At 50.0% G+C, this 12,060-nt stretch overlaps 1 protein-coding gene across 1 annotated transcript; it reads right to left on the bottom strand.

Annotated features, from left to right (window-relative positions):
• Positions 1-9,835: 9,835 nt before the first annotated feature.
• DFJ58DRAFT_888716 (uncharacterized protein) lies at positions 9,836-11,801 on the bottom strand (the record flags this gene model as incomplete). Its single annotated transcript, XM_041394701.1, has 7 exons — positions 9,836-10,315; positions 10,387-10,604; positions 10,671-10,716; positions 10,784-10,915; positions 10,982-11,394; positions 11,456-11,671; positions 11,735-11,801. 7 exons carry the CDS (start codon positions 11,799-11,801, stop codon positions 10,028-10,030), a joined length of 1,380 nt encoding a protein of 459 aa, XP_041234687.1. The 3' UTR covers positions 9,836-10,027.
• Between the last annotated feature and the right edge of the window lie 259 nt (positions 11,802-12,060).

Here is a 12,060-nt window from a genome sequence, read left to right as displayed (position 1 = left end):
AGCTTGACTCGGTCGTAGTGATCTGTGGGGGAGGTTCAATGATCCCGATTTTCATACCTAGAGCACGCAAAGAAACACCCACTGTCATACATCAGCAAACTAGCAAAACCTTGTACAGATTTGTACAGATTTGTACAAACAGCACAATCCTACAGCTAAGTGCCCTCTTTACAATATTGTCACAAAGGCTTACAATCCATACACAAAGGCACAATATTGACAGATTGGACAGACTAGACAGATTGGACAGACTAGACAATGTAGACAAACCGGACAGTGTAGACAAACCAGACATTGTAGGCAGATTGGACATTGTAGGCAGACTGGACATTGCAAGCAGACTAGATTATTGTAGACAGATCAAACATGTTGTGCAAACGACATTGTAACGGCGCAAAAAAATATACTAAATGATGATATTGATATCATCACTGCCCGCTGCACTGTCCCAGTCATTGCGAAGTTCACCCATCATCCCCTCCTCGGCCCATTCCTTCAGCATCTCTTCAAGCTCCGCGCGACGTTCGGGAATGGTCATCAATTTGTCGACAGACTTTTGCAGTAAGTTGAAGTCGGCCCTGCACGTATCAGCAGTAAGGTCAGGCACCTTGTCAGTACCACTGTCGCGGAAGCCGGTGAGAACACCCTTCGTCTGTAAAACATTGATCAGCGAGGAATATAAAATTGATTAAATCAAAGCCTACAACTGCGGCCACCAGAATAAGGCCATTGACAGGAATTCCGTCTTGAAATTCGTCAGTTACCTTGAGCGCTTTTTTACCGTTACCGTAGTAAAAACTGAGGCAGGCTTCCTTGAGAACCTGCGACACAAAATTGGTATATTTTCCCTGTAAACGTCAATAATGAATTGTCGCGCACCACGAGGTTGCCACTGACCTCAGAAGAGTCGGGAAGCCGAAGATATTCACCGGTCTTGAGGAGCTTAGCCGCTGCTGCACTGACGCGCTCCTTGTGCACTGAGTTGCCCTTCGAGAATATGCCGTATGATTGCTTCGCAATAGATATTACAATTTTCTTGAGTTCCGTGCGAAAGGTGAACAGGTCGTCACAAAGCTGTTGAATCATCAGCGAAGTTCGTGTTTGGGCGCTGTACTTACTAGTCGCGACATCGGTACTTTATACTCTGGGAAATAACCTTCGCAAGGACATCAGATTGGAGCGACTTCTGACGGTGCAGGGCAACTTACCTTTGTCAAGCTTCACCTTCTTCGTGTGGTATGTCCATAATACAGCACCCAAAACCTCTTGTGCCAGTATTACCGCTTCCTGATGAACTGGAAGAGGATGCAATAAAATTGCCTGCAACCGCATTTCCAACTTTGCTGCCTGCAGGAAGGCCTGCCAAGATGCTGGATAGAAGCCGAGCTTCGAGGGGTTAGCTTGTTGGTTGGCGCACCGCGCACCGCCTCCAGATTTGCTGCGTTGAACAGGTGAGGGACTTCGAGAGTGAGATCGGCTTGAACTAGGAGCGGGAGAAGGTGTTCGATCTGGCTGAGCAGAATGCCTGGGCAGAGACTGTGACGAAGACCGTCCACGAGAGGAGGGCAGTTTGCTGGAAGAAACCATAGACTGAGTTGGAGAGCGCCGACGAGGAGACAGTTTGCGAAAGGAGGAAGGACGAGGGGACTTTGAACGAGAAACAGAGAAGTGTGCAGGTGGACGCCCCGGCCGCACACGGGTCGATGCAGTTTTTTCAGATGGTACTCTGTGAGGCGCGCGTCCAGGGGCCAAGCGCCCAGAAGAGGACGAAGTGCGTACTCGTTCGAGGGAGGGGCGACGAGATCCCTAATACAACGAATTAAAAACAACAAACCCAGGAGAGGAAGAAGTGCGTACTCGTTCGAGGGAGGGGCGACGAGATCCCTAATGCAACGAATTAAAAACAACAAACCCAAAGTCACAAGAACTTACAAGGCTGGGTGAATGCTGACGAGACCTCGAGCCAGTTTCACGTGGACGGGCGGACCCTTGTTTGCGAGAAGACTGAGGCGCATATCAGTAATCGTGCATAATTACCAAAATGGAACACATGCGCGTGCTAAATGAGTCGGGGAGGGAGCTTTGCGTCGTCCATTTTTCGTTTGATGGCGTTCAAGGACATCGAAAGTGTCTGTGGCTTCATGATGAGTATCATTGCCCGAGTCTCGGCTGTCAAAATCCCCCTGGTCGGGATCCATCTGAGTATCGCCATCTTCATCGCCTTCATTGTCTTCATCGCCGCATAAAGCCATGCGGTCGACTGAAGCCCTTGAACGGACAATAAGGAATTAAAATGTGAGGGAAAGATACAAGGTACGACTTACTCCCGCGTATCCCGCAACAAACTATCTTCATCTTCGCTGGGTCGATCATTGTGATTCATGTTCATCGGCGTCATTCTCTAACTCGTCATTCTCTAACTCATCACGTTCATCCAAGTCCCACATTCTATCCTTCCTCGCCTCATCTTCTACGGATTCGCCTACGGCTTTCTTGGAGCTGCGACCGATGGGCTGGAGTTGCCTCCCGAGGATCCTGTTTGTCAGTGGAAGATGACTTGAATCCAAACCTATCATCAGGGCCGGCCATGCGTAGAAACGGATTACGACGTTGAGTGTTTGATTGTGAGTCGTCGTCTTCAACAGGACGAGGCAGGAAATTCGTATCAGCCTAAAAGAATATTAGTTGAGCTACTTTGAAAAGAATCACTTACCTTTTCTTCCCTTTCTTGAGCTGCTGCGAACGGTGCCATGGGATTGACTTCTGAGTCACTTATTTCGACAGCGCCTCTTCCCTTCCGTTGCCTTGCTGGGGCCATCAAGATCTCTCCAGCTTTTTTGAGCTGTGCTACATGACCACCAACAACCTCGTGTGGACCGTTCGCTTCGCCGTCGAGAATCGTCAACGTCTTCGGGTGCCGTGCTGGCGACCTTCCTCGTCCTCGAATTGCGGGGACTCAAGGACCGCGAGGGAGAAGCACGCCTGGCTTTCTTCCTAGGAGGCATGGAGTGAACTTCAAGGACGAAGTTCAAAGTTGGACTATCCCGAAATATAACAGAGGAACTTACGTAAGCTAGGAACATTTTGTACATAGTGCTACATTCAATGAAGAATATGGAGGACGAAGCACAGGTGGAAGATGAAGGAAAAATACTACGGAAATACGGAATTTAGGTAGAGGTGTAACGAAGTAATAAACGAGATAATATGAGATATCGGACTCGGATGCAGTGCGTTCTACAGATGCTACACAACAAGGGAAGCCCCGAACCAGTCAATTCGCGTTTGACAGGTGCCGTCTTGACCGACGAGACCGACGAACAGCGACGGAAATATCAGGAGGCAATGGAGCGATGGTTGATTCCGGCGCAGATGGAGGTGCAGGAGGACGCGATAGAGCGATGGTTGGTTCTGGTGTAGATAGAGGTGCTGGAAGTGCAGGAGGAGGTATCTGAGAAAGTTGCTGACTGATCATGCTTAAGCCCCGCGTTAGAATATCGCATATTGTATCGTGAGACAGGGCAGTGACTGAGAACTTGCGAAGAGAAATTGCGCAACGCCACTCTTCAAGGAGGGGGCGGCAGAGGATAAAGTACGGGGTGATTAAGGGTGGGTCAGCCAGACCATTGATGAATTCCCGCTTCCAAATACTGCTGGTCGCGAAGACCATCTTGGGTCATGTTTTCATAGGAGACCGCCCACCTCCGAACGGCGTCCCGTCGCAAAGCTTCTGGACTGGGTTGGGGGGCCAGTACGCCCTTCGGTCCTAGATATATCACGGTAAACTCGAGCAGGATGTAAAAAAGCGACTCGAGATCGTCGCAGGGCATATGTTGGACCAAATGGCCATCTCCCATTAGGCGGAGAACGCGAAAAGATATGTAGGGTACAGTTCCCTGTAAACCATGAGGTTAACACAAGCAGAAATAAGTGCAACGTTGTAACTCACAGTACCGCGTGGACTCGGATCTGCTTTCCCATCATCATTGAGAAACTTTGCATGGTCAAAGTCAATAAAATAGCCTTTTCCTTGGTAAATAATAGCGTTATTAGGGCTGAGATCTCCGTGAAGGACACGTCGGCCCACCATTGCCTTGTGGGCTACAATGCATGGTGATTACAGAGGACTTCAGGTGATTGCAAAAAGGACTCACCAACAACAAGATCACGAAAACCCCCGATTAACTCGGGTACATCGTTGAAGTGAGTCAATGGCACCCCGCAGGGTGTCAAGAGAATACGCCGATGGATTTTTGTCTCGAATTTGAATGTCGAGCAATGACTACGAATGCGTGAAGTGGAGTCGGGCTTCCCATCATAAAGTACGTCCCAATATTTCTTGAGTTGAACAACGTTCGGGATGCCTTCGACCGCTTTGAGAAGTTGTATCTCGACGTCTTTGACATCCTCGTTGGACCCAACAATCTTTGAGTGCGTACTCCTGATTAAACTGATCTCGAACGCGATAGCAGACGGTTCCGCGCTTGAACAGACCGCGGCTCTTCCATAGTATATCCATAATCCAGTATACATTCTCATCTGTTGTCGTAAACCCAGCCTATTGCCCCCAGGAAGCATGGCATCAAAGCCATTCGGTAAATCAGCGTGAGTTGGAATGGTGTTACAAGAGTTGCAGATATGGATTGTTGGATCAAAGCCGAGGGAAAGAGCGATTTCCTAAAGTGACGGGTATTCAACACGTCGACAAACGTTCAGGGGATGTAACGATCGGGAGTGGTTTTGAGATCACCATGCCGGAGCGATCCATATAATGGGCACGAAGTTTGAACTTGGAGATACTAAAAAGTAGGATGAAACGACGCCATGGTTGCTCCCGCATCATCAGATAGCCCTTGGTAGCAACCCCCAAGAACAAAGGTATTTTGCGATCAACAGAGAGGTCAGATTGGGTAATCTCAACTCCTGTGAGGACATCTTTCCAGGACTTTTGCGAGAAGCCGAGCTTTCTGAGCCGGTAATCCAGGAGGACGAGATCAGGCTTCCGTGAATCGGTAGCGTCTGGCATGGAAGTGGTGGCGAACTCTGAAGACCAGTACCGGAGATCTGTTATTTCGGTGAAGGGCAAAATGTGCGAGCGCTGGATTCCCGAGCGTTGCGATGACGAGTGCTGTGATCCATCAACATTGCGCTCTTGGACTTGCTCCTTGAGCAGTTCGCGCATGTGATAGTATATCGCCCGGAAAAGACGCTCCCAATTCTTTTCCTCCGTTTCTCCTACAGGCTTAGCTCTTTTCGTTCCAGCCTTGACGAAATCCTGCTGCCCCAAGCTGCCCTCCGTCTCTAGCATGGAATCCCCTTCAAGTTCTATGTCTGTATCAGTCTGCGACTCAGTCTGAGCCGCCTGAAACCGGGTACGCCTAACTGCAACCTTGCGTTTACTTCGGAAAGCATTTTTGAGTCGCCATTCCTTGTCAAAAACGGGAGCCCCATGTATCTGAGTTTGGCTTCCCGGTACTTGTTTGATGTAAGTGATCCTCTTGATTTCCGATTTGTTGAGATTTGAAAGAGGAATGAGGAATTTAAGGATGGAGGGTCTTAGGCTTCAGGTCCTCCTCCCACAGAACCCGGGGGTCTTGGTCTTGCAGGCCCAACTCACTCTTCATGAGTATATCCATTTCGTCCTTCGTGCGGCGTACGGGATGGATAGTGACGGTGCTGACAGCCGCTAGGAGATAGTTGGCAAAAGATGTTGACATGGGGGGCAATTCGTTGTCCTATTGTCCCTGGCGGCGTGGCGCTCTTGTTCTTTCAGTAAGTCGTGCAGAAATCAATCAATTTCATAATATTAAAATCGCGGGGTAGTGCATTTACCCGGTTTGTACCGTAGCGTTCATTAGGATGCGACAAAAGCGTTTATTTTCAAAGTGTCTTTAACTAAGTGTCCGTTTGAAACAGTACATAGTAATGATATCCAAAGCTAGCTAGCTATCGGGGGTAGTAGCATTGTGAAGTGCATAATAAAAGTCCTTATCAAAATACTTGTTCAAAAAAAACTCTTGGGAATAATGTGTAGACGTAGCTGAAGTCAATCATACATCCGCCGCATCCCCCAGACGAGGGATGATACTAATAAATGCACGGAGTTGGCGAAGAGGAATGATACTACAGATAGGGGTACCATCTGCATGCTTTGCACGCTTCAACACATGCATCCCAGTGGCAGGATCGCAGGGGCCAATGTTTCAGACGCCGCACGTAACAAAGGTACTGATCTCGCCAAGCGATACGAGAACCTCGACGATGAATTGGTCGCATTATGAGGCATAATTCGCAGATAACGTGGCCTTTGGGAAGTGCGTTGATTATATACATTGACATATGATGAAAAAGGACTCACCTGATAGACCTGATTTAGGCCATTCATATGCGGTATCAACATTGACGAGGATGGCGTCCCGTCGACCTTTTGGCCACCCAGGGCCAGGAGGAGAGGCATGGATAGTTTGAGCCGGCAACACAATATCGGGATTATGGAAAGATTTGAGCTGGAGGCGAACCGTATTCCATAATTGAACGCGGTCAAATGGAAGGATTGGTGGACGATCGATAGACGGTCTCTGTCTTGGACCCCCCCACCCCATGAACTATTCCTCTCTCTCGCGCGTCATGCTGTAAGAAGCTCGAAAGCGCAACATGCAGATCCGGTAAGTTGAAGTCAGTACTGACATCATCAAGTTTGACTCCCGAGCGAGATGGACTGAAGTTGAGGTGGATGGCAGTGTTTTCAGCAATAAACGTTCGATGAGGGATACTGGAATCGCATCTTGCAGTAGCCATTTGCCTGGCTTTGCGGAAATAATCGGTCGCAACACGAGTGTGGTTCATCTCCTCGAGCAGTGCCGTTCGCGGATCGTTCGTTTCCTGTTCATCTCCATCGTCCAGGTCGTCCTCTTCAAGAATGTCTTCGGCCCTAAAATTGGGATCATGGGATGCGGGATGGTTCTTGAGCGATGTGGCAATTGCGAAACGTCGCAACTTCTCCTCCCGATCAAGATGACGACAGATCTGTGGGTCATAATCATTGTTATTCGTTTGCCGTGCAGGTTCCTTGATTTCAGAAATGTGTGCATGCTCGGTAGCGTCTGCAGACCACTGTATGAGGGCGCCGACTTTGCGCGTGCTGGAAGTGATGCTCTGTAGGAGCTCAAGCTTAGGAATATACCAATTTTCAATAGGCCTCTTTGTCCCCATCCGTGCGCCTAAGGTCAAGATAACATCTTTGTGTTCGTGAAAAGTCGACAAAGATCGGTCGATACACGCCAAGAGATTGTCATCGGGTGCAGGACACTGCGCTAGGTAACGAAGATCCATGAGCTGCACGGATCGCGATGACAAAACGGACGAGGGGCTGCACCGGATATTAGGCCAACGATATAGCGCTGAATATCACGATGGCCCCTACCTGTAACTTGTTTCAGTTTAGATATTCCGCCAGAAAAGTGGCGATAACCAGTAGTCGGCTGTAATATCGAGAATCGAAAATCTAGTTCCTGAGCTCCAACGACCACGATACACCACTGAAGATCGTGGTCGTAAAATTCTTTGTGCCAGTGGTGCAATGATTCTGGCGTCAGAAAAATGGAGGGATCTGCGAGCGGCCAATCCATCCAGAATGGTGCATGGACGCCGTTCAGCCGCGAGTCAGCACAAGCCTCAAAATAAGCCTCCAGGTCATCAGGATTGACCGTAATACCAGCGAGCTGTCCAAGAGTGATGGAGCGCGTACGAGCAGGGTGCCGGAAATTATCCCCAAACTGCAAATACGAGGCCATGGTGAAAGGAGAGGTCTTTCCGCGCACACATGCAAGCATGGCCGCCTCTGGGGTATCAACAATGTATGCTGCGAGAGGGGTAAAGCAATGGCGGACGTTTCCTACCGGATCGGACATCATAATCCCGACTTCAGCAGCTTTCATCAATGGCTTCAGAACGATCGAAAGGCATTCATGGACGAGACGGTCTTCAAGCATGCCCCGCATTCGTTGATTGGGATGTAGATACTTTGGAATTGGAAGGAGAGCCGTGAGCAGGAAAGCCTTAGACGAGAGTTTTGTGCGGGTACACATGCGGATATTGGCGAGGCCTAGAAGAAGAGGGTGGGCAACCCTGGCACCAGTCATGGTGGTGATGTTGGTTTTGTCAGATGAAAGAACGGTGCCGAGAACTGTAGCACCTCTGGGAAGTCGTGTCTGCAGGATATATGGTGAGATGACGCAAAATTCGGCAGAATTAGTACTTACTTGCATTTCCCAAGCGGAATCTCCTGTTAACCATTCCGAATATACACGCAAAAGCCGCTCTGCTGTTTTGTAAACGCGGCGAGGGATGAAATCAAGCTTGTCGTGAAACAATGGATTGCTGAAAAGGCTCTCCAAGCATTCCACGGGGTCCCTCCAAAAGAGTCGGATTGGAGACTTGGTAGGATGGATGGAGGAGATAGTCTGGCATTTCCAACTTGGTCCGCTAGGGAGCATTTCAGCACGGCTTCGTAGTTCTTTGGCGTTTTTGAACGAAAGATGCAATCTTTGGATCTGAAAACAAGTTGCGGTTGATGTATCAATGCTCCCATCGTGAGGGTGCAAAGAATACGCACCATTGAAAGCTTCAAAAATTCATCTATTGCTGCCATGCTGAGGGACGAGCGCAGGAGATAATCGGCAATTTCCCACTCTTCTTTGGATGCGAACGGATAGTAGAGGTTGTCTACCCTGCATTCTGCGTATTCATCGGCGTCAAATAAATCCAGGAAGGTCGAGCCGTCTTGGGAGTAACAGGCCCCCGCGCCATCATACTCTTCCTCCAGCGATTCCTCAAACATTCTGAATTCATCGTCGATGTTATCGTGCCAGTGATCCCCATCGTAAACTTCCGGGATGCTGTTGGTATCATCCCCTGCGCGACGCTGGGGAGGAACGACTTCGGTGAACTGCAAAATATCAACAATGTCACGCATATGACTATGACACGAGGATCGAGGCTGGCTCAGGTGTCGAGCGACGCTGCTCTCCTTCGTAAATATTCTCCCACACTTTGGGCATGTTGGTGCTGACATTGAAGATATTAAAATATTCACACGATCTTTGTTGATCTCACCCACCTGTTATGATGTCTCATACTCGCACTGCAGCCTCTAATCCCCGAGCATTCCACAATACTACATCCCCTTCTCCAAGTATCAGAGGACATTCGCATGAGCCACGCAACCAAAGACCTCTTCACACCACGACTCCATCGGCGTTTTATTGGCCTGACTTTGGTGAAGCATTATCAATAAAGGAGGAGAAATTACCTACCGCGCTGCACCTTGTGAGCACCTTACTTGCTTTTACTTGCCAGGACTCACCTTATGCAGCAAGATGATTATACCCAATCGGACGGAGAACTCGAAGGCGATGAACACTCTGATCTTGCGCTTGAGGCTGCTAAAGCTGAACGAAAGGTGTACGAGGCTAAGAAGCACCTGGCCGACTGCATTTTGGCACACCAATCGGTGATTCTTGACATCTGGCGTCAGCGCGTCCAGGCCGCGAATTCTGATTTGTTGACGGCGGAGCTCAATGTTGGACGCCTCCATACAGAGCGGAAGAAAATAAGTATCTCAATGTCCATGACTCGGGGTCACTCAGATGGTACAACAGTGAGTGTTCGTCCTCAATTTTGTTATGTGTGACTTTTGAAAGTATGTCTACAGACAGTCGGTACCTCGTCCTCATACTAAACTCACGCATTTGCAGCCGGTGTTAATACTGGGCTCGCATTCACACCATCTTTCCTCGAGTTGGGCCCACTGAAGTTAACATCATCGAGACGGGGGCAGAACATATGTGGAGCTATTATTTTCGACCTTCGCAAAGTACCTATAGCTCTATTTATGATGTAATTACTTTGTTGCCTTGTAGTTATTGTGTCGCTTTGTGGAACCTTGTGGAACCTTGTAAAACCTGTAGTACTGTACCCATGTACCGTCTATGGACTTGTATGGCTTTGTATTGACGTGTTGTTTCTGTCACCAAATTTGTAGTTTGCTGATGTAAGACATCTGCCTGTCAGCTCTCTCACCCCAGAAGACATACAGGTCGTACCATGACCGGTGGCCAAATTCACCATATCCTGCCTTCGAGAACTCAGGAGCGAACTCAGGGACAGGTTGCGAGACTATGTGAAAGCACGCAAAAAGAAGCATGGCAAGGGCTCCGACAGGGCAGAGCTCCACATGAAAATGTCGCAGGGTGCCATGCTCATCAAGACGACCATGTTGGTTGCTCTTCGCATTGTCAGCCAGTGCCACGAGCACCTACATACATGCACCACACAGTGGCATCAGCCCTGATCTAATACTGACTACAAACACTGCACGATGCTCACCGGGACAGTGTACCCCAACTGAATGTCATCTATGCAAACTTTGGAGAGGAAAAGATCAGACAGCTGCAACATTCTGGTGCCTTCGCCTCGCAACGCTGTCGAGGCACCAAATAGCAGCATGGCACGGTCACGGAGACCGACAAACACCTGACGAGTGCCCGAGAATTTTGCCAGGCACCATGCCGAGCACTTTGTGAGCTCTTCAGTGGTATATGCATCTGGGCAAGGGCAGAGACGTCAATTGCAACCCTCGAAACAGGCACAACGAGCAAAGGAACACTGACCTGAAGTGGTCCCAGAGGCTTTGAGCACCTGGGAGCTCTCCGCACGCTTTGGCTCATCGTGTTTTGGCGGCAGACTCAATTTGCCGGATGCGGTTGTTGTCACGCAGCCGGACTTGAGCCTCAGGCACACCAAGGTAAAGGTGGTGGTGGCTCATCCGCCAGTCCTCAAGGGCACTGATGGCCTGCTGGATGACAGACTTCCCGACATTCGAGCCAGGGATGGTGTCGCTCGATCCTGGTTTCCGCTGATGAAAAAAAAGGAGGAGTCAATCAGCGCAGATATCAACGAGCCATCAGGCTCAGGAACCCACCTTTTCTCGGGTTCGCTCGTAGTTGAGAAATATGAACACCTTGGCTGCCGAGATTGGCAGCGCGGGGACAGAGGTCCATGCTGGGGTGTCAGCAACCATCTCAGCTTGGTATCTGTCCCAGTAGGCAATATAATTGCGGACATGGCGTGCGTATGCCTCGTTGGTACCCTTGTCAGCGCGCTCCTCCGCCGCGAGGCGGAGCCGAATTTCGTGGGAGGTCACGTACAGTGCATCGAGGGAGCGCTGCATGCCATTGGAGGCAGCAGCAGCCGGCTCAAGAAGCATGGCTGCACAGGGAGCTGGCGACGGGTCCTTGACGCAGATCTCACTAGGATCCATGGTGATCAGTCCATCAGGGATGGGAGGGTGAGCACCAGCAACGAGGGACGACGCGACAGGCTCGGCACCTGGTCCTATGAGCACCAAACTGTCAGTACTGCCAGCAAACACACACACATCGAAAGAGACACGCACCTGGTGCAGCAGCAGTGCCAGCACCACGGCACTTCTGCCTTGCCCTGGAGGCAAGGTGCTCACTCGAAGAGACAGCAGGGGTGTGATGTGGAGCTGGGCCAACTCGCAGTTGAACCCGCGGGCACTTAGGAGGGCGTTCGTCGAAGACATCGGATGGGTCATCATGACGCATCTTTGCAGGTGCGTGGCTCGCGTCGGAACTCGCAGTTAAGAGATCTGAAACGAAAAAGGGAACACATCAACCTGGGAGACATTGCAGAAAAGAGCATGGAGACTTACCAGGAGGTTGAGCACAGGTAGTACTGCACACCGAGCGAGTCTCGTTTTTGTACTTCTCGAGCCCCATGAATTGACGCGAAAATGTGTGATATTGAGTGTGGCGGGGACCTGACAGTGTGGGCTCGAGTTCTGAACACGGGAGACGGGAATTAGAGTCGCGTAGGTATGATAAAATTACGAATTATGTCGGGGATCGAGTACAGTAGGTTAGCACGGCGTTTTGAGGAAGGGGCACTATGCCATCACGGTCCTGCGCCGTTGAGTGATTGGGTGAGTCACTGCAGTGTCTGCGCTGCTCATTCGGCGGGGCTCGCCGGTGCCAGCGT

Source organism: Suillus subalutaceus (assembly GCF_016647625.1).
Source record: "Suillus subalutaceus strain FC151 chromosome Unknown DFJ58scaffold_728, whole genome shotgun sequence".
In the NCBI taxonomy this organism is placed as follows: domain Eukaryota; kingdom Fungi; phylum Basidiomycota; class Agaricomycetes; order Boletales; family Suillaceae; genus Suillus; species Suillus subalutaceus.
This window is presented reverse-complemented; position numbering and strand designations above follow the sequence as displayed.